This window comes from Sarcophilus harrisii, chromosome 3, assembly GCF_902635505.1.
Source record: "Sarcophilus harrisii chromosome 3, mSarHar1.11, whole genome shotgun sequence".
Lineage (NCBI taxonomy): Eukaryota > Metazoa > Chordata > Mammalia > Dasyuromorphia > Dasyuridae > Sarcophilus > Sarcophilus harrisii.
Window position 1 is genome coordinate 87,233,704 of NC_045428.1, and position 19,280 is coordinate 87,252,983.

Sequence of the window (19,280 nt, forward strand, 5' to 3'; positions counted from 1 at the left end):
AAGAGTTAAATAAAAAAAGTTAGTAATATAAACATGACCACTCCTTTTTTGAAGTGATATGAATTTTGTTTAGAGAAAAATGTCAGAAAAAATCATATTGAAGGAGTCCAAAAAGAAACATTTTCTCTAAAATTTTAAAAAACAATTTTATTATTCTACTGCGATAAAACATAGTAAGAGTTTGGAATCAATACAAATAGTAAGAATCAAAGAAATGGACCAAAAATTTTCGAAGATTTTTTTCCCTTTTAACAAACACTAAAATAATAATAATAATAATAATAATAATAATATGACTTTTAAGTTTGAGTCTCTAAAGAAAATAAGTGAAAGACCATTTGTGAGGGATAGGATAACATTCAGGATAATATTCAATAAATGAATAAACATATTAAGCACCTACTATTTGCTAGGTACTAGTCATTGTCTTTGAATTTTATTTTCAGATTTCAGTGGCTCAATAAAAGTTTAGAAATCAGTAAGAATTGTAGAAATTAAATAATTCCTAGAAAGATGCTTTCATTAAATGGAATAGAATTTCTTCTCAAGGGACTATAAATTTCTTGAGACAAAGTCCACTTTAGGAACATCAAATCAAAGATTTAGAGTTGAAAAGACCAGAGTCCAACATGTCATTTTTACAGAAGAGGAAAATGAAAGCCCAGACAATTTAACTGACTCGCTCAGGGTTACACAGATAGCTAAAACCAGATTCAGGTGTTTAACGTAGAATCTCTAACTCTACATCAAGGGATTACACTTAGAAGGCAGCTTCAGAAACAATCCTCCTCATTTTATAAAGGGGGAAACAGGGATCCTAAGACTAGAAAGTTACAGTTAGATCTGAACCCTTTGATCACACCACATTGCCTCTCAAATAGATGTGGAAAGAAAGGGGGAAAAAGATTAACTTATTAGTAAAGGAAAGAATAAAGGATTGCTTTACAGAACAACTGGAGTTCACTAGCCAACAGCCTGAGGCAAAATAAAATTCAAGGGATTCTACCAGTAGCTGCCAGAATCAATTTATTTGTGAAAAGTGAGAAAATCCTTAACATCTTTATTTAGAAATTTTCAAAGGAAAATTACATGATGAGGGACAAGAAGAGAACTGAAGATGTAATCATCACTGTAATGATGATAATGACTATGACAAGGATGAGGAGGAGAAGGAGGATGATATGATGATGATGATGATGATTCTAATAATATTCTTCTTCCAAAGAAATTCCTAACTTTTACCAATATGGTTCAAGTGGGTAGAGAAGTACAATACTAGAGATAGGACCCCTTCCCTTCAATAAAGATATGTTTAATTGTTAGGACCAATTTTCTATGCAAAAATTGCTGATTCCAATAGTAATAACCTAGGATGTTCTTTATTCATTTTTGCAAAACTGAAGTCTAGATTAGAACGCTTATAGCTGATGTTCAACCATGTATTGGATTTTCCTCTCAACTTTGCAAATATGAAAATTATCTCCATTGGTAACAGATTAACTACTTAGAAAGAGGAACACGGAAAGCAATGATGTAAAATCAATATTTATTTCCCATGTTTCATTTTTAAAAACTGACACGAATCAGAAGATACAAGGAATGTCCAAGAGGAAATTCTTTGACTAACAAATAACAACTGCTTACTTATAAGGTGTGACTTAAGAATTATAGAATGTAAGACCTGAGGGAGTTAGTGATAACAGTCTAATAATTCATTTTATAAAAGGAAGGAAGGAAGGAAGGAAGGAAGGAAGGAAGGAAGGAAGGAAGGAAGGAAGGAAGGAAGGAAGGAAGGAAGGGAGGGAGGAAAAAAGGGAGGGAGGGAGGAAGAGAGGGAAGGAAGGAGGAAGAAAGGGAAGGAAGGAGGGAGGGAGGAAGAAGGGGAGGGAGGAGGAAGGAAGGAGGAAGGGAGAAAAAGGGAAGGAAGAAAACTAGCATTTATTAAGCATCTATTATGCAGAAGTAGTGAGCTAACCATTTTTCAAATATGCTTTCATTTGATTCTTATAACAACCATGGGAAGTATATATTACTTTTATCCCCATTTTATAATTGGGGAAACTTTGATAAATAGAAGCTAAATGACTAACCTTAGGAGTAAAACAGCTATCAAGTACCTGAGGTCAGATTTGAATTTAGGTATTCTTCCTGATTCCATGCCCCGAGCTCTATCCATTGGACCACTCTGCCCAGAGAAAAATTAAATTGCTTTGCCAAGATTAGTCAGATAGTAATCATCAGATATGAGATTAAAATCCAGCACTCCTAACATAGTACAATGCTGTTTTTCTAACTTAATAACATTCTTACCCTAGACAATGAATTCAAAAGAATGCTGTATCATCAGACATTAGGGAAAGTATCAGAGATAGAGACCTTAGTATGAATATTTTTTGGCAGATGCCTATGTCTGTGGTGCACTCTCATATGTTAATTAGTCAAATTTAGTTCCTACTGACAATGTAAAACTTGGTTTATGAACTTCCAAGACAAAAAAAATAAGCAGATTTTTGGTTCTTCTTTTCAAATGGCCTATCTCCAAATATAGTTAGAATTCCTAATATTAAATCTCTGAAGGAAAAATTCATATATTCCCACAAAAGAAATAACAAATAACACTGATTATAGACCACACTTAAATGTCATATAAGCCTAAAAGAGTTGTGGGTTGAAAGGATAAAGTGGGGGGAAAGGGTCTTACATTTGGTGGCAGTTACAATGGTTTAATAATTTTGGATATCACTGGAATGAAAGCAAAAGTCAATCTATTTGATGACCTCAAGTGACACAAATGACCACAATAGATTACAATATTAGTCAATAATCATTTATTAAGTGTCTATTATGTACATGATTTTAGTACAACACTGGGATTTGATGACAGTTAATATATAACAATTTAGGCATCTTCTTTTTAATGTAATTTGATACTAGGACCAGTATGTATTTAAAATGACACTAATGATGCAAAAACACCCATGAAAAGACCCAAGTGGAGAAACTCTCATAGTGATGCTGAATATAAATGATGTTACAATATCAGATGAATCAAAGTTGAGGATGATCCAATGGATGATGAAAAGATACATGAAGTCAGAGGTAAGTTCTAACATATTTCCAATGATTCTCATTGGGGAAATATATAATTGGGAAAAGGAAATGGGCGAGTCACATGTTTAGAACAATGGATAACTGATGGATAGCCACTCATTCATTTGGAAAAAGTCTTCCAGGATAGTGGTTGAATCTTCTATAGAATATTTATGGAAGAATATGAACAAAAATCACACAGGAGGAGAAAAAAATTATGGATGGGTTACAATCTGTACCAAAGAAGAAAAATGTCTGCATCCACATCTTTTGGAGGGGGGAGGAGAAAGAAAAAAATTCTAAATAAACTATTACATATAGATATATGCTATGCTCAAATGGATAGCTAGGTGGTTCCGTATATAGAATTCTGGGCCTGAAGTCAGTAAGACTCATCTTCCAGCAATCAAATATGGCCTCAGATACATACTAGTTGTGTGACACTGGACAAGTCACTTAACCCTGTTTCCTCATCTGTAAATTGAGCTCGAGAAAGAAATAGTAAAATACTCCAGTATTTTTGCCAAGAAAGTACCAAATGGGGTCATGAAGAGTTAGACATGACTGAAATGTCCAAACAACAAAAATATTGTGTTCTTCTGCATAAAATAATTCTTATAAACACATTTAATTTATTCTACTTGCAGATATTTTAAAATATGCATAGGATTATATTTATCTATTGGCTTATCAAGTGGGATGCTTGTGTTAGTCTGATGGGAAGACACACTAGGTAAGTAAGCATCTTCCTTATTAGGGAAATATTTCTTCAGAGTTCTATTAGAGTTGCAAAGTAAATGGGTAGATTCTATCTCATTCAATAAATTCCTATTAATTTACCTGAAATAGCAAATGATCTATTCCTCATACAGAAGCAACTAATAAAATTTTTCAGAATTTATTTAGAAATAAATGTAGACTTACTGTATTTAGAAAAAAAATTATAACCTACAATTTTCTCAACTTAGTGCCTTTCCAGTTCTTGTCCTCCTGAAAATAAAGGCCAAAACAGAGCCCAGCCTTGTATGAGGGAGTAGTTGTACTGGAATGTTTCCAAGTCTGTGTGACTATACCAAAGAAAGGATTTAAGTTGTGCAAAGATATGAGCTACCCAGCAGCCCCCATTTCTGAACCCTGGGCCACTATGTACATAATTTACTAAATCAATCAACAAAAGCAAATTTTTTAAGTCTACTTCTTGTTAGGTATAATTACTCAGTAATTGATGAATAGATTTCTGTCAAACATACAGTTTCTGTATGAGGAATAGATCATTTGCTATTTCAGGCAAATTATTTGAAAAACCTCAGCAATGTTTAGTGAGTACAGAGTAATTATAAATGTCCATGTTTGAAATATGGCACAGTATGGAATGGCTTTGCATCTTAATTATCTCTATAATTGACTGATATTTAAATGACAAATACCTGTTTCCATATTTCCTATAAAACAAGCTAACCTTTTCATATTTCATCAAAGCTTTCTAATTCATTTCAATAGGGTTAAGTGAGGCAGGATGCTTGACATTTCTAGGGCTTTGTTATCTGTGAGTTCAAATAGGCAGCCCCCACATCCCTACATCAGATAACTTTTTTGTAAGTCACAGTAGTCCTGTGGCTTGTGCATACAAGGGACAATATTGAATAGCTAAAAGTTTGAGTGTTTGGAAAAGTTTCAGCTTCAGTTAAGCATTCAATTAAACTTATGGAGATTTAGAAATAGTATATTTCTTTATGAGCAACACCTGAAAATAATTATATCCTTCTGTATCTTAAAGAATAAATAATAAATATGTAACCATAGTTTTATTTTTCATTCTGAAAGATGACAGAAGATGGCTATACATTGCTTTTTTTTCTTCTCTAGATATGGGCATAATACAAAAAAGCTTAAAGCTAATTTTTGCTATTCAAATCAATCAATAACCATTTGTTAAGTACCTTGTTGTTGTTTTTCAGTCATGTCTGACTTTTCATGGGGTTATCTTCGCAAAGATACCAAAGTGTTTGCCATTTCCTTATCCAGCTCATTTTACAGATGAAGTAATTGAGGCATGCAGAGTTTAGGGACTTGCCCAGAGTTCCAAAGCCAGTAAATATCTGAGACCGATTTGAACTAAGAAGTTGAGTTTTGCAGGCTTCAGGCCCAGGATTCTATTTATTGTGCTACTGTTGCCCACTTATTAAGTACCTATTATGTGCTAACATTTTTCTAGTATTGGAGGGACAAAGAATGAATCAATCCCTACTCTCAAGAAATTTATATTCCAACCATGTTCATATGATAAAAATAGAAGTTTTATCCCGTATATGATAAAAATAGTGGCTGCCCCTTTAATTGAACTGTCAAATTAAAACTGACAATTTATAAAGGATGTTAAACCATTCTTTGAAGAATTCTATAGATTCAGAATCAATTGTATGACATGGTTGCCAATATGGGCTACATTAGGAGGGAAAAGAGTTCAAACAGGTCATAGGGACCTCTTTTTAAGAGACTTTTGAGGTCACCCAGTTCAACCCTATCATTTTACAGATGAGGAAACTGAGTCCCAAAAGAATTGATTGACTTGCCCATGCCACAGGGCAGTAAGCAACAGAGCTATGGTTTAAATTCATATCCTCTGAATCCAACTGCAGTAATGATCCCTTTGTGCACTGATCAGAAGATATCTAGAATATTGTGCTACATTTTGGGTGTCCCATTTTAGGAAGACTGATAAACTGGAGAGTGTCCAGTCTAGGGCAACCAAGATGTGAAGGATCCTGAATCCATGAGAAGATTCAAGAACCAGATATGTATAACCAAGAGTAAATAAGACTTCAAGGAGTTAAGAGAGCTTTCTTCAAGGGTTTACAGGTCTTCTTATGGGTGAGAGGAATAGACTGTTTTGCTCTCCCTCCAGAGAACAGAACTAGTAATAATTCAATAAAAATTGCAAAGATAAAAACTTAAAACTTGAAGTCAGAAAAGCCTTTTTGTCCAAAATGGTTTTAATGAGCAATTGGGTTCTTCCTTATTGGAAGTCTTCAAGAAGAGACTACATAATAATTTGTTGGCTATATTAAAGAAGGGTTCCTTTCACTTTGGTTTGAACTATATTGCCATCAAGATCCATTCCCACTCAAATTTTTCTATTTTATGATTATTTTGATCATGCTTAACCCAGGACAGCTAGGTGGCGCCATAGTGCATAGAGAGCTGGGGCTGGACTCTGGAAGATTATCTAGAACTAAGATTCAGCCTTGGACTTGAGCTATGTGACCTTGGCCGAGTCACTTAACCCATTTGCCTAGGAGACAACTAGATGGCTCAATAGATAGCGCATTGGGCCAAGACCTGAGTTCAACTCTGGCTTCAGACACTAGCTGTATGAATCTGGTCAGGTTTTTTTTTTTTTTTAACTCTGCCTCAGTTTCCTTATCTGTAAAATGAATTGGAGAAGGAAGTGGGAAACTATTCCTGTATCTCTGCCAAGAAATCCACAAAGAGTTGAACATGACTGAAAACAACTGAACAACAACAAACCCAAAATACCAAAACCAATATATTTAAGCCAAGCTAAGATACTAGTTGTTTGCTATAAATATCCAGCTTTCATGTTTTTGCACAAGCTAGAATATACTACCTTCTACTCTGTTCCTCTTGTAATGTTTACATACTTTCAATGCTCCATCAATAAGCCACCTCCAATAGACCTATCCTAATCCCTTTAATAATCTCTTCCTCTTCAAATTAACTTGAATTCACTTGTCCATGTGCTGGTTATATTGCCACTTAGTCTACCTCCTCGAACATACATAGAAAAGTAAACTTTCTTAGGGCAGAGACTATTATTTTTCATCTTTGTATTCACAGTGCCTGTGGCTTTTCTTGCACATAGTAGGTACTTTGAAAACATTCATTTGCTGAATTGCAACCAACAGACATGCAGACTTTAGAAAAAAAATTGGGGTCTTTTTTTTTCAAAGCAATACTCTTGAATTTTGGAGCCTACATAAACTTGCTTTAAAAAAATATATACTACTGACATTACCCTTACAATAGATGTTTCGTTCAGCTGGAAGTTTCATACCACTAACCACTTTTAATCTGATACTATCTTAGGAAAAAAAAATCAGTGATAGCAGCACACCACCAGTTCCTTTCCTCCCACCTTGCCAAGTTTATTTCCTGTTACTGTTCAACCCATTCTTATTCTGTTCCTGACAAAGAAGCCTGTTTTAAATGGTCCTCTGAGTTCCTACTTACTATTCCCTCAGTTTTCCCCTCCCCTATGTGCCAACCACTTTAAATCTCACCTCCGGGAAACCTTCAATCAGGTTACTCTACATCAGTGTAATAAAAGAAAGCAATATCTTTCAGATTGCTTACGTTTGTAAGTTCCACATTACATTGCTTGTATTTCCCATTTATTTTTCTGCATATTGTTCTATTTTGTTTGAATTTGATTTCAGAGCCCTTAAAGGAGAGGTTATCTTGAAGTTGGAACTCAATTAATTGAACACAAGCGTTGACAAAGGATATTCTTTAGAAGTATATTTTATTTCTATTATATCAAGATTATCATATAGAATTTTTGGCAAGTGGATGCTGTGTGCAAAGTTCCTGTTTTTCTTCTTTGTATCCCCTAACAACACTTATAAATAGATAAGAGTTCAATAGATGTTTATTAAATGATGCATTTTTGAACTCCCATTCCACATCACCTAGTATTACATGATACACAGCATAGGCATTCAATAATTTTTATTGAATGCCTATGCTGTGTATCATGATTTAAAAATCACTGAATGGGTAACTACGGCAGTATATGCATTTGTTAGTAGTATCTGCCAATGAATGAATTGCATTCTAAAATGATTTTGATCAATATATCAATTGCTTTCATTTATACAATTTTAAAAGCAGATCTTCTTTTTAGAAAAGTATTCTAAATCCAACATAAAGTAACCAGTTTGTTACCTTCTAAATAGTACTGTTCTGAGTGTCATGATATATAGCTACTTTCCCTTTAAAAAACAATAAAAAATATTTCTGCAAAAATAGACCCTTCAATGAACACAACAAAAATCCCACAAACCAAGGGTTACTGCTCTTTTTTCAGCCCTACAAACTTGCGAGCACATACAAATCACATACATACATATACATCCACCCTGTTACTCATCTCCAGCACTCATAGAACTTCCCACATTAGTGCACCTCAGCTTGCTAATCACCTTTCCATGAGCCTAAAAGCCAAGAAGCCCAGCTTCAACTTTCTTTTCCCATAAAGAAATGCAAAGTCAGCCCCCCACTTCCTCTGAGAAAGAGTTCAGAGTAGCAGACAAGGGGATTTAAATGAATCCAACCAGCTGCACTGCAATTTCCAAGAAAACAAGGACTTAAAAGCATAAACCACCAGAAAGCATAATGTTACAGCCTTAACCATGCCTTTTTACTATCTCCCTCTAGTTCTGATCCATAAAACAGTGCTTGCATCCCAAAAATCACAGCTTCAGAGCTGGAAGTCACCTCAGAGGTCATGAGGTCCAAACACTTAGTTTTAAAGATGAGAAAGTGAAACACAGAGAGATTAAGAAATTTGTTCTGGATCCCACAGCTGGAGGAGAAGGAGAGGGGGTTTATTTGCTAGATTTTTGTGATGTACAAGCTGACAGTCTCTGGGAGAGAGGGAATCACTGTTCAGCTTCACTTTGGAAAGCACAGAGAGAACCCACTTGTATGGCTCAGTGAAACTATTGAATACAAAAGCTCAGGAAAAAGTTCAGGAACATACGCTTTGAGTAAGGAAACAAGGATAATAGATTTTTTTTTTATTGTTGTTGTTGTTTTCCTATTCTGCACACATCAGACCTTCACCAGATGCCAGCTCTAAAGAAGAACTATCTTCAAGAGCCTGCTTGGTGCTTCATGCACCGCTGAAACTTCCTCTCCAAGATACAACTAGGTTGCTGTTTCTCGAATACCCAGGATAGAGTTCTATTCTGAGGGGGTACCTGAAAAAAACCCAAGAACCAAACGCTAAAACCCCACTGGGGCTGGGACAACGGGGAGCAGGAGGCTAAGCGAGGCGAGACTAGCTTTTCTGCTAGATGAGTTCGGGTTAGTACTTTTTCCAAGATGGTAATAAAATCCAAGTCTGCAGTCATCTCCTTGGAGGGAGGGAGGGGGGAAGTAGACGACCTTCCTATTAGTGAGGAGAGGGAAAAGGAAGGAAAGGGGAGGAAAGGTCATTTCAAAGCAGGTGAGTCAAACCAGGTCACAGAGAGAAACGATCCGCAAATGATGAGTCCCTTCCTCGCTCCGGCTGCTAGAGTGGCAGAAGCCAGCGACCAGCAGCTGGCTTGGAAGTAACTGCAACTTTGTCCTCTATCCCACATCACTTGGATGAGGAAGGTGGAGTTCGGAGGGAAGTTGAGTTCTGACACAGTAAAAGAACAAAAAGGGAGGAGATTTAACAAATCATTTCTCGGGGTCGCTCCAGCCTCTTGGGGACTCGGGAGACAGGGATAGCGGAACGAGAACGAGGGTCTGAGTGACCCCAGGTTAAGACCCAGAGGGCGCACGGTTGCAGGCGAGCGGGTACTCACCTGAGTTTTGAAATAGAGGAACAATGCTACACTGCAGACGACCTGGCCCAGCCCCAGCACCATGAAGGCCACCAGGATGGAGCGAGAGGCAGGCGGAGGATGGTGCGGGACTGGGGGTGGCGCGGGCTGCAGGGGACCATCGTGGGGGGCGGCGTTGCCCATCTCCTCCGAACCTCGCAGGTACTTGGTGTAGTCTCGGCTGGCGCGGCGCATGGCGCTCTGGGCTCCGCGATCCGTGCCCACCCTTTACCTCCTCCTCCTGGGCGGCAAACTCAAAGCAACTGAGAGAGTGGAGGCGGGGGTTAGGTCACAAGAGAGCAGGAGAGCCTGGGGTCCGCGACTCCTCCTCCTGGGCACAGGCAGCCGGAGCGCTGGCCTCTCCAACTCTTTTAAACCCGGAGGAGAGGGCTGGGTCTCGGAGCCAATCAGCCCGGGGAGAAGTTGGCCCTTCCACTCCCACCTCTTCATCTCCCCTGGTTTCCTCCCTCCCTTCCTCTCGCTAGCCCAGCACACCCTCCTCCCCGCCTGGGGCTACTTTAACAGTAAATCCTAACAGCAGAGGCTAAGAATTTTCCTATACTTGGAAGAGCAGCCCCCTCCCCAGCTGTTCTCTCACTCTCTTTATCCACTTCTCTAACTCAGCCTCATCACCCCATTGCCTGCATATCATTCCAGTAACAAGACCATCCCGATGCCGGCATTCCTTCCATCCCCAAAACTCTATGGCTCCCTATTGCCTATGGAAGAAGTCATAAATTCCTCAGCAATCAAGTTTTGGGAAAGTTCTAAAACAGTCATTGGTGACTGGACAGAACTATTTAGGGGGATTTCCTCTCTGTCCTGGCCTAGTGAAACACCCCTCTGATCTCATTCCGTCTTAGGAGCACTGGCAAAGGAAGAGACAGTATTTCTTCTGTTAGGGAAATAACTTCTAAAATGATTAGTGCTTTTTTATGTGATGCTAGAGACTTTTAGTGGGGAAGATGATCAGAAAGACACTCCATCACCCAATTTGGGCCATTTCCCCATGCCTGTAATACTACTCTTCTTCATCTCATCCTTCCTTTAAATCCCAGCTGAAATCCCACCTTGTATAAGAAATCTTTTTTCCACTCTCCTTAATGCTTGTACCCTCCTTCTATGAATTATTTCCAGTTTGTCCTGTCTTTTTTTTTCTTTTTTCTTTTATTATAGCTTTTGTTTACAAAACATAAGCATGGGTAATTTTTCAACACTGACCCTTACAAAACCTTCTGTTCCAAATTTTCTCCTCCTTCCCTCCACCCCCTCCCCTAGATGGCAAGTAGTCCAATACATGTTAATGTTAACATATATGTTAAATCCAATATATGTATACATATTTATAGTTATCTTGCTGCACAAGAGAAATTGGATCTAGAAAGAAAGAAAAAAAAAAACCTGAAAAGGAAAACAAAAATGCAAGCAAACAATAACAGAAAGAAAAAAAAAAAAAACAGTTCCCATAGTCCTCTCTCTGGGTGTGGATGACTCTCTTCATTACTGAACAATTGGAACTGGTTTAAATTATCTCATTGTTGAAGAAAGCCACGTCCATCAAAATTGATCATCATATAGTCTTGCTGTTCCCATGTTTAATGACCTCCTGGTTCTGCTCATTTCACTTAGCATCAGTTCATGTAAATCTCTTCAGGCCTCTCGGAAATCATGCTGTTGGTCATTTCTTACAGAACAATAATATTTCATAACATTCCTATATTATAATTTATTCAGCTATTCTCCAATTGATGGGCATCCATTCAGTTTCCAGTTTCTTGCCATTACAAAAAGGGCTCCCACAAACATTTTTGCTCATGTGGGTACCTTTCCCTCCTTCAAGATTTCTTTGGGATATAAATCCAGTAGTAACACTGCTAGGTCAAAGGCTATACACAGTGTGATAAATTTTTGAGCATATTCCAAATTGCTCTCCAGAAAGGTTGGATGCATTCACAATTCCACCAACAATGTATCAGTGTCCCAGTTTTCCCACATCCTCTCCAATATTCATCATTACTTTTTCCTGTCATCCTAGCCAATCTGAGAGGAATGTAGTGAGGTTTGGATTTCTCTGCTCAATAATGATTTGGAAAACCTTTTCATATGGCTAGAAATAGTTTCCATTTCTTCATCTGAAAATTGTCTGTTCATATCCTTTGACCATTTATCAATTGGAGAATGGCTTGATTTCTTATAAATTTCAGTCAATTCTCTATATATTTTAGAAATGAGGCCTTTATCAGAACCTCTGAATGTAAAAAATGTTTTCCCAATTTATTGCTTCCCTTCTAATCTTGTCTGCATTAGTTCTGTTTGTACAAAAACTTTTTAACTTAATATAATCAACATTATCTATTTTGTGATCAATAATGATCTCCAGTTCTTCTTTGGTCACAAATTCCTTCCTCTTCCACTGGTCTGAGAGGTAAACTATACAATGTTCTTCTAATTTATTTATAATCTCATTCTTTATGTCTAGATCATGAACCCATTTTGACCTTATTTTGGTATATGGTGATAGGTGTGGGTCAATACCTTGTTTCTGTCAAACTAGTTTTCAATTTTCCCAGAAATTTTTTGTCAAATAGTGAATTCTTATCCCAAAAGCTGGTATCTTTGGGTTTGTCAAACACTAGATTGCTATAGTTATTGACTATTTTGTCCTGTGAACTTAACCTATTCCACTGATCAACTAATCTATTTCTTAGCCAATACCAAATGATTTTGATGACTGCTGCTTTATAATATTGTTTTAGATCTGGTACAATTGGACAATTTGCTTTTTTTTTTTTCATTAATTCCCCTGAAATTCTTGATCTTTTGTTCTTCCAGATGAATTTTGTTGTTATTTTTTCTAGGTCAGTAAAAGAGTTTCTTGGGAGTTTGATTGGAGCACTTGATATTTTTTTCAGTTGTTTAGATCTGACCTTATTTGTGTGGAAAGTGTTTTGTAGTTTTGCTTGTATAGTTCCTGACTTTCCCTTGGGAGATAGATTCTCAAACATTTTATACTATTGATAGTTAATTTAAATGGAATTTCTCTTTGTATCTCTTGCTGTTGGATTTTATTAGTGATGTATAAAAATGCTGATGATTTATGTGTATTTATTTTGTATCCTGCAACTTTGCTAAACTTGTGGATTATTTCTAATAGTTTCTTTAGGCGATTCTCTTGAAATTCCCTTGAAATTCTTGAACTTTTGTTCTTCCAGAAGAATTTTGTTGCTATTTTTCCTAGGTCAGTAAAATAGTTTCTTGGGCGTTTGATTGGTATAGCACTAAATAAATAGATTGGTTTAGGTAGTATTGTCATCTTTATTATATTCGCTCACAGTTTGTCCTGTCTTAATAGGTGTGGTATATTGTATGAGCTCATTAACTGATTTTGTTATTGTGGTTTTTGCCTTTCCCCTCCAGTATTTAGCAAAGTGCTAAATATATATATATATATATATATATATATATATATATATATATATATATGGGCTTACATATAGTAATCCCTTAATAAATGTTCATTGGTTAATTAATAGACCAAAGAAGAGAGTAGTCCTAAAAGTACTAAGTAAGTCAATCAACAAGCTTTTATTAAGCATCAATTATGAACTAAGTTCAGAATGCAAAGTGAAAAAAATGGAAATTCCTATTCTCAGCCTACTTATTACATCCCCTTGAGAAGATATGTATGCATATAAATGGGTACAAAATAAGCAAAAGGTCATTGAGGGGAAGGAAATGCTACATCTCTTAAAAGGTGGTATTTGCAATGGATTTTGAAGGAATAAGAAATACTAAGAAACAAGGTGAAAATGGAATGCTTTCCAGAAATGGGGAAAAGCCAGTATAAACATTCATATATGGATACAGGAGTTAAGAATAATGTATGTGAAGAACAGAAATGTCAGTTTGGCTAGAAAAGAGAATAATGTATATAATAAGATTGGTAATGTAGTTTGGCACCAGGTTCTGATGGTTTTTGAAATCAAAACAGAATAGGATATATTTACTCCTAGAGGCAATAAGAAATTATTAGGGTGCATTAAGTAGAGGAGTGATATTGTCAAATCTGCACTTTTTGCAAAAAACACTCTTTGGATGGATTAGGCAGTTATTATAGTAGTCCAGGAGAGAGAACATGATGGACTAAGCTAGTGTGTTGGCTGGAATATGGTAATGAATGTAAGTGATATACCACAAGATTTAAGAACTGGTTGGATATGTGGGAAAAGGAGAAGGAGGAAGCAATTGTACAATCAAAATTGTAAACTTTATTGACCTGACATATGTTGGTACCTTTGACATAATAAATAGGGAAGTTTTAAAGAATAGATTTTGGGAAAATATAATGAGTTATGTTTTGGATATATTGAATTTGATATGTTTGTGGAGGCCTTGAGTGCCAGTTGTATTTTAGTCAATAGGCATTCAGTAGCCACCAAAGGTTTTTGAAAAGAGGGGTGACATGATTATGTGTATTAGAAAAATTATGAAGATATTATGGTTAAAAATGAATTTGAATGGAGAGACTGATGACAGAGAGACCAGTTAGAAGAACATTAATTTAGCAGAAATTAGTCTTTGATATGACATAATAGCCATGAAAGAGAGAAGGAACAGAACTGTTGCCAGGAAGAGTTGATGGAACTTGACCATTTAATGGATTGGAGTAGGAGAATGAGAGAAAAATTCAAGAATTCTGAAGTTTTTAGCTGGGGAACTGGGAAATGGTAGTGTTGTTAATACAAACGGAAAAGGAAGCACAATAACTGAGTTTGGAAATTATTAAGTTTGAAGTACAGACAGGACATCCTAGTAAGTATTTCTTAGATGTCCAACCAGAAGTCAGAAATGTGGGTCTAGAGATCAGGGAAGATTAGGATAGGCAATACAAATGTAGTAATCATGCTCCTAGAAGCAGTAATTGAAGTGGGTGTGCATGAAATTGTCAAGTGTCAAGGAATATATAAAGAGAAAAGAAAACGAAGGAGAACAGGACTTTAGGGGACATTCATACAAGAGAGAACTTGTGAAAATGGGGGCAGGGTAGAAAAAGTTCTAGAGATTGATAGGGTGAGGTTCTGGAGAAGTTGAAAGGGTATAGGATGATAACAAGCAAAGGGATTCACTTTGGGAAGAAGAAGGGGAAAGACAGGGAAGAAGATCAGAAGAGATTTAGATTTGTGAAAGAGGACAAGTAAAAATATTCACAAGGAAAGGCTTCTCTTTTTCCAATACTGTAAGAAGTTTAACTCCAAAAAATAGCAGGATAAATTTAGAGGCTTATGGAGAAAGGAGTAGGTCTGGAGTACATAGTACAGGGAATATAGTATGCTAGAAAATTAATAAAATGATTACTGAGAAGTGATATTCTGGTTCAAATTAGAATGATTTGTAGAGCAGAGTTTCTTAAAGTTTTTCCACTTGCAACCCTTTTTTCCCCGAGAAATTTTATATATAAGTAATAGGAATACTCGGGTATATAAGTATATAAAATCAAACATTTGTTGGTAATAAATCATAATTTCATGACCCCACACATTGAGGACCTAATCAACAATATTTCTCCAAAAGCATGCTATTGCTCAGAGATAGAAATAAAGATGATAAACCAGGGGTTATAGAGCACTGGGTAATGCTGGGAAAGAAACATTGGAAAGTTAAGAAGTTAAGTAGGTTCAAAGGTAGAGAAATATGTTATTGGAATGACTCACCAGAGGGTGAAAAAAGGAAGGAAAACAAACAAGAGTGTTGGGCTTGGAGAAGAGCAAAGTAGAGAATGAGAAGCAATGAATAAATCAGTATAAGTGTGAAAAATGGGAATATAGTTGTGATGGAAAGACAGTAGACTGTGGTAAGAAAAATGATTTCAGAACTGGAAGTCAGGCACTCTCAAATGATGGTAAAATCTACATTGTGGCCATCCCATATAAATGATTGACAATGAATAGAAATGGAGGCCAGAAAAGTGAAGGAGCTTAAGGTGCTAATAGACCAAGATATTAGAAGAGCTATTAATATAAATATTAAAATCACCAAGTATGTTAAGGCTGAAAGAGAAAATCTATAAACCAAATATTAAAATCATTGAAGAAAGGAATTTGTCCTAGAAATCTGAGGATAGCAATGACAATGAGACATGCTCCCAGGATCACCTACAGGCTACTTAACTTAAAGTCATGATTATGGAATCAAACTGTTAAAGCTGGAAGGGGCCTTAGAGATCTAATCTAACATTCCATCTCTGATGTTTTTACAGATGAGGAAATCAAAGCCTAAGGCCATTTTGAATAAATCTTAGCATTTTTATGTAGTACTTATTATCATAGCCCTGCCCTATAGCTCACACAGTGGTGTGTATTTAAAAAGAGACTAGTCAAAGATAGCATTTTCTCTGCCTTCATGATTTTCTTGATCAACACTGTCATATTGATGTGGACACTGAGGCAAGAATAGTAACAAAATGTAATACAAGTACAATATTTTATTCAAATGCAAGAAAATGCCTTTAATTTGCTCAAGTATTCTAGGAAAGAAAATTAATTTTTTCATATTTGAAACATTCATATATGAAACAAATCTATTTTGCTTGATATCCTTCACTGGATTTTTATTTTTATTTAATTTTTGGAAGTTGAATGTTCATTTTTTCTTAACTAGTTTATTCTGTATTTCATCATTTGTGATAGATATTTTGAAGCATAAGCCTTATTTTTGAAACATTGAAGGCAAATGGTACCCCATAATGGTTTTTGTTTAGATACCTCTATCTTTGTATCCCTAACATCTCATAGAGGAGATACTTAATAAATGTTTGTTGATTTCGGAGGAAAAAAATAGCAACAATATCATGATTTTCTCCTCTACAACTGAAATACCAAGGACCATTGAAGATGTCATGTCTTCCAAGAGATGTTCTTTTGCTGATTGATCCCTAAAAATGCATTAAAATCTTCTCAACTAATTGTGTCTAAGCTCTCTTGTTATTTAGGTTTACATTGTGGGATTCTTTCAAAGGTAATCTCCCAAACCTATAATCCATTCAGTGATACTAACTAATCTTCTTATTAATTTGTATCTCTTTGGGTTCAAAATTCATTTGGTGGTTTTGCTTTGGAATTGCTAAAATTATATAAATAGGCTCTTTAATTGATACAACCCACCCACCCCCACCCTATAATAAACTGGAGACATCTCTTCTCCCATAAATTAACTTCCTCTTCTCAATCTCAAATAGACAGATAAAATCACTTTTTTATTTACATTTGAAATTAAAAATATTTCCACATTAGCCATATTTTCCCAAAGAGCGGGAAAAATAAAGAAAATGAAAACTATATATACTTTAATTTGTACTCAGAGAATTTTCTTTCTGGAGCTGAATGGCGTTTTTTTTTTTTTTGTTTTTTTTTTCATCATGAGTCCCTTAAAATTGTCTTGGATCACTGTATTGATAAAAATAGTGGAATCTTTCACAGTTGATCATCATTACAACATTGTTGTTACTGTACACAATAATCTCCTGGTTCTTCTCACTTCATTTTGCATCAGTTAAAATATGTCTTGCCATGGTTTTTTTTTTCCCCTGAAATTATCCCCCCTTATTTCTTGTAGCCCAATATACCCCATCACAATCAAATGTTGCAACTTATCCAGTCATTTCCCAATTGATGAGTATCTTGATTTTCAAATCTTTGTCACTATAAAAAGAACTGTTAGAAGTATTTTTGTACATGTAAGTCCTTTTTCTTTTAGTTTGATACCTTTGGGATACAGATCTATCAATGGCATTTCTGGGTTAAAGAGTATACATGGCTTTATAGTTCTTTGGGCAGAGTTCCAAATTATTCTTCAGAGTGGTTAGACCAGCTTACTATTCTAATAACAGTTCATGAGTGTGCCTATTTTCCCTTATCCCCTCCAGCATTTGTTATTTCTGATAGGTGTGAGGGGGTTCCTCACAGTTGTTTTAATTTGTCATTTTCCAATCAATATAATTTAGAACATTTTTAATATGACTATAGATAGCTTTGATTTTTTTCTCCTGAAAACCTTTTATAAACTGGATAATGGCTCTTATTTTATAAATCTGACTCAGTTATACACTCAGTATATATATTTGAGAAATGAGGCCTTTACCAGAAAAACCTGTCTATAAAAAATGTTTTATATTATTTTATTGTCTATGGTATCTTCCAGAAAAACGCACTTTTACCTGATTATCCCTTTTAAGTAAATCTATTTGCTTTGTATGAGATTATGGTTGCTACCCCTTCCTTTTATTAAGTTCAACTGAAGCACAATAGATGATGTTCCAGTCCTTTATTTTAATTCTATGTGTCCTTTTTCAAGTTTGTTTCTTGAAAACAATATATTTCTAGATTATGGTTTCTGATCCATTCTGCTGCTTCTATTCTTCAGTTGTGGATCCAAGAATCTGCAATATGCATAGCAGCCACATCTCAGTAAACTATTTTAACAGATGGCTATACCACATTGAGGGTAACTGAAGGGTCTCAAACCAATTAGTGATGATGTCTACCCCAAGCATGTGAAGACTTCCTATAGAATGTGAGCAATCAATTCTAGCAGGTTCTGAAGGCAACAGAAGCAGGGCTTGTGAAGCTATTAGAGCTTGCTTGGTTAGATAACAAAGATACCAAGCAGTCATCCCAAGTGCTTTGCATCCCAAGTCATTGCCAATAATTTCGATTTTTGTCTTGCCACTGAACTCTTGAAGAGAAAGTGAGACTGAGGACTTAAGACTTAAGTGCCTCACTTAAGTCTAGTTTATGTATGAGTCAAAAGACATCACCCATACCATTTTATAATTTTTTTTTTTTTACAAATTTAGAGCCATCTCCACTCCCAATGTTCTTATGAATTGTTTGTGCCCAACTTGTGAATAGAACCTTTCAAGCTAATATTAGTCTGATCAGCCACAATTGGGCTCCCAGTACCTTGACTCCAACAGAGAGATGTTATTTTGGTCTTCATCAAGAATGAAGAATAACCAACCAATTGTCGATTTCTCTCCATCCCAGAATAAAAGCTACAGAATACAGAATAAAAATGAAAATTTTAAAAGCTACAGAATACCCAGACTGTAATGGGGTCAACAATAAGGTTGTCCTTTGTAGGGAAAAGAAAGATCCTGCTAATTACAATTCTCTTATCAACTGCTACAACTACCATCTGTTGTTCTGCCTGCTTTCAGTTCTAATCTTTTCCTGCCATCATCTTTTATTGTCTTTTCACTCTACAATAAGGGTTTTCATTTTCTTGTGTCTCAACAGTCAACTAATCTTCATTCTAAAAAAAGAGATGCAGAAAATAAGATGGGCTCTCCCCAGACCCTATTTATATCCAACATTCTTTGAGGAAATTCGAAATATGCCTGTGCTACTTCATTCCATTTAGGCCTCTTGATTTGGAGATTCTTTTATCCACAGGTTTGCTAGAGTCAACACAGAGAGTTGAGAGCCAATTGTTAAATTTTCTGTATCTTAGAAATCAACAAATGTTGCAAGTCAGGGCTTGATTTATTATTTTGTTAATTGTCTAGATGTTTAAAAGAGA

General features: G+C 35.7%; 1 protein-coding gene across 1 annotated transcript in view; it reads right to left on the reverse strand.

Annotated features, from left to right (window-relative positions):
* TNFSF11 (TNF superfamily member 11) overlaps positions 1-10,277 on the reverse strand; it is a 51,100-nt gene extending 40,823 nt beyond the window's left edge. The window contains exon 1 of the mRNA XM_031958424.1: positions 9,687-10,277. Coding sequence (XP_031814284.1) covers positions 9,687-9,899 — 213 coding nt within the window. The 5' untranslated portion in view covers positions 9,900-10,277. The remainder of the gene's footprint in view (positions 1-9,686) is intronic.
* Between the last annotated feature and the right edge of the window lie 9,003 nt (positions 10,278-19,280).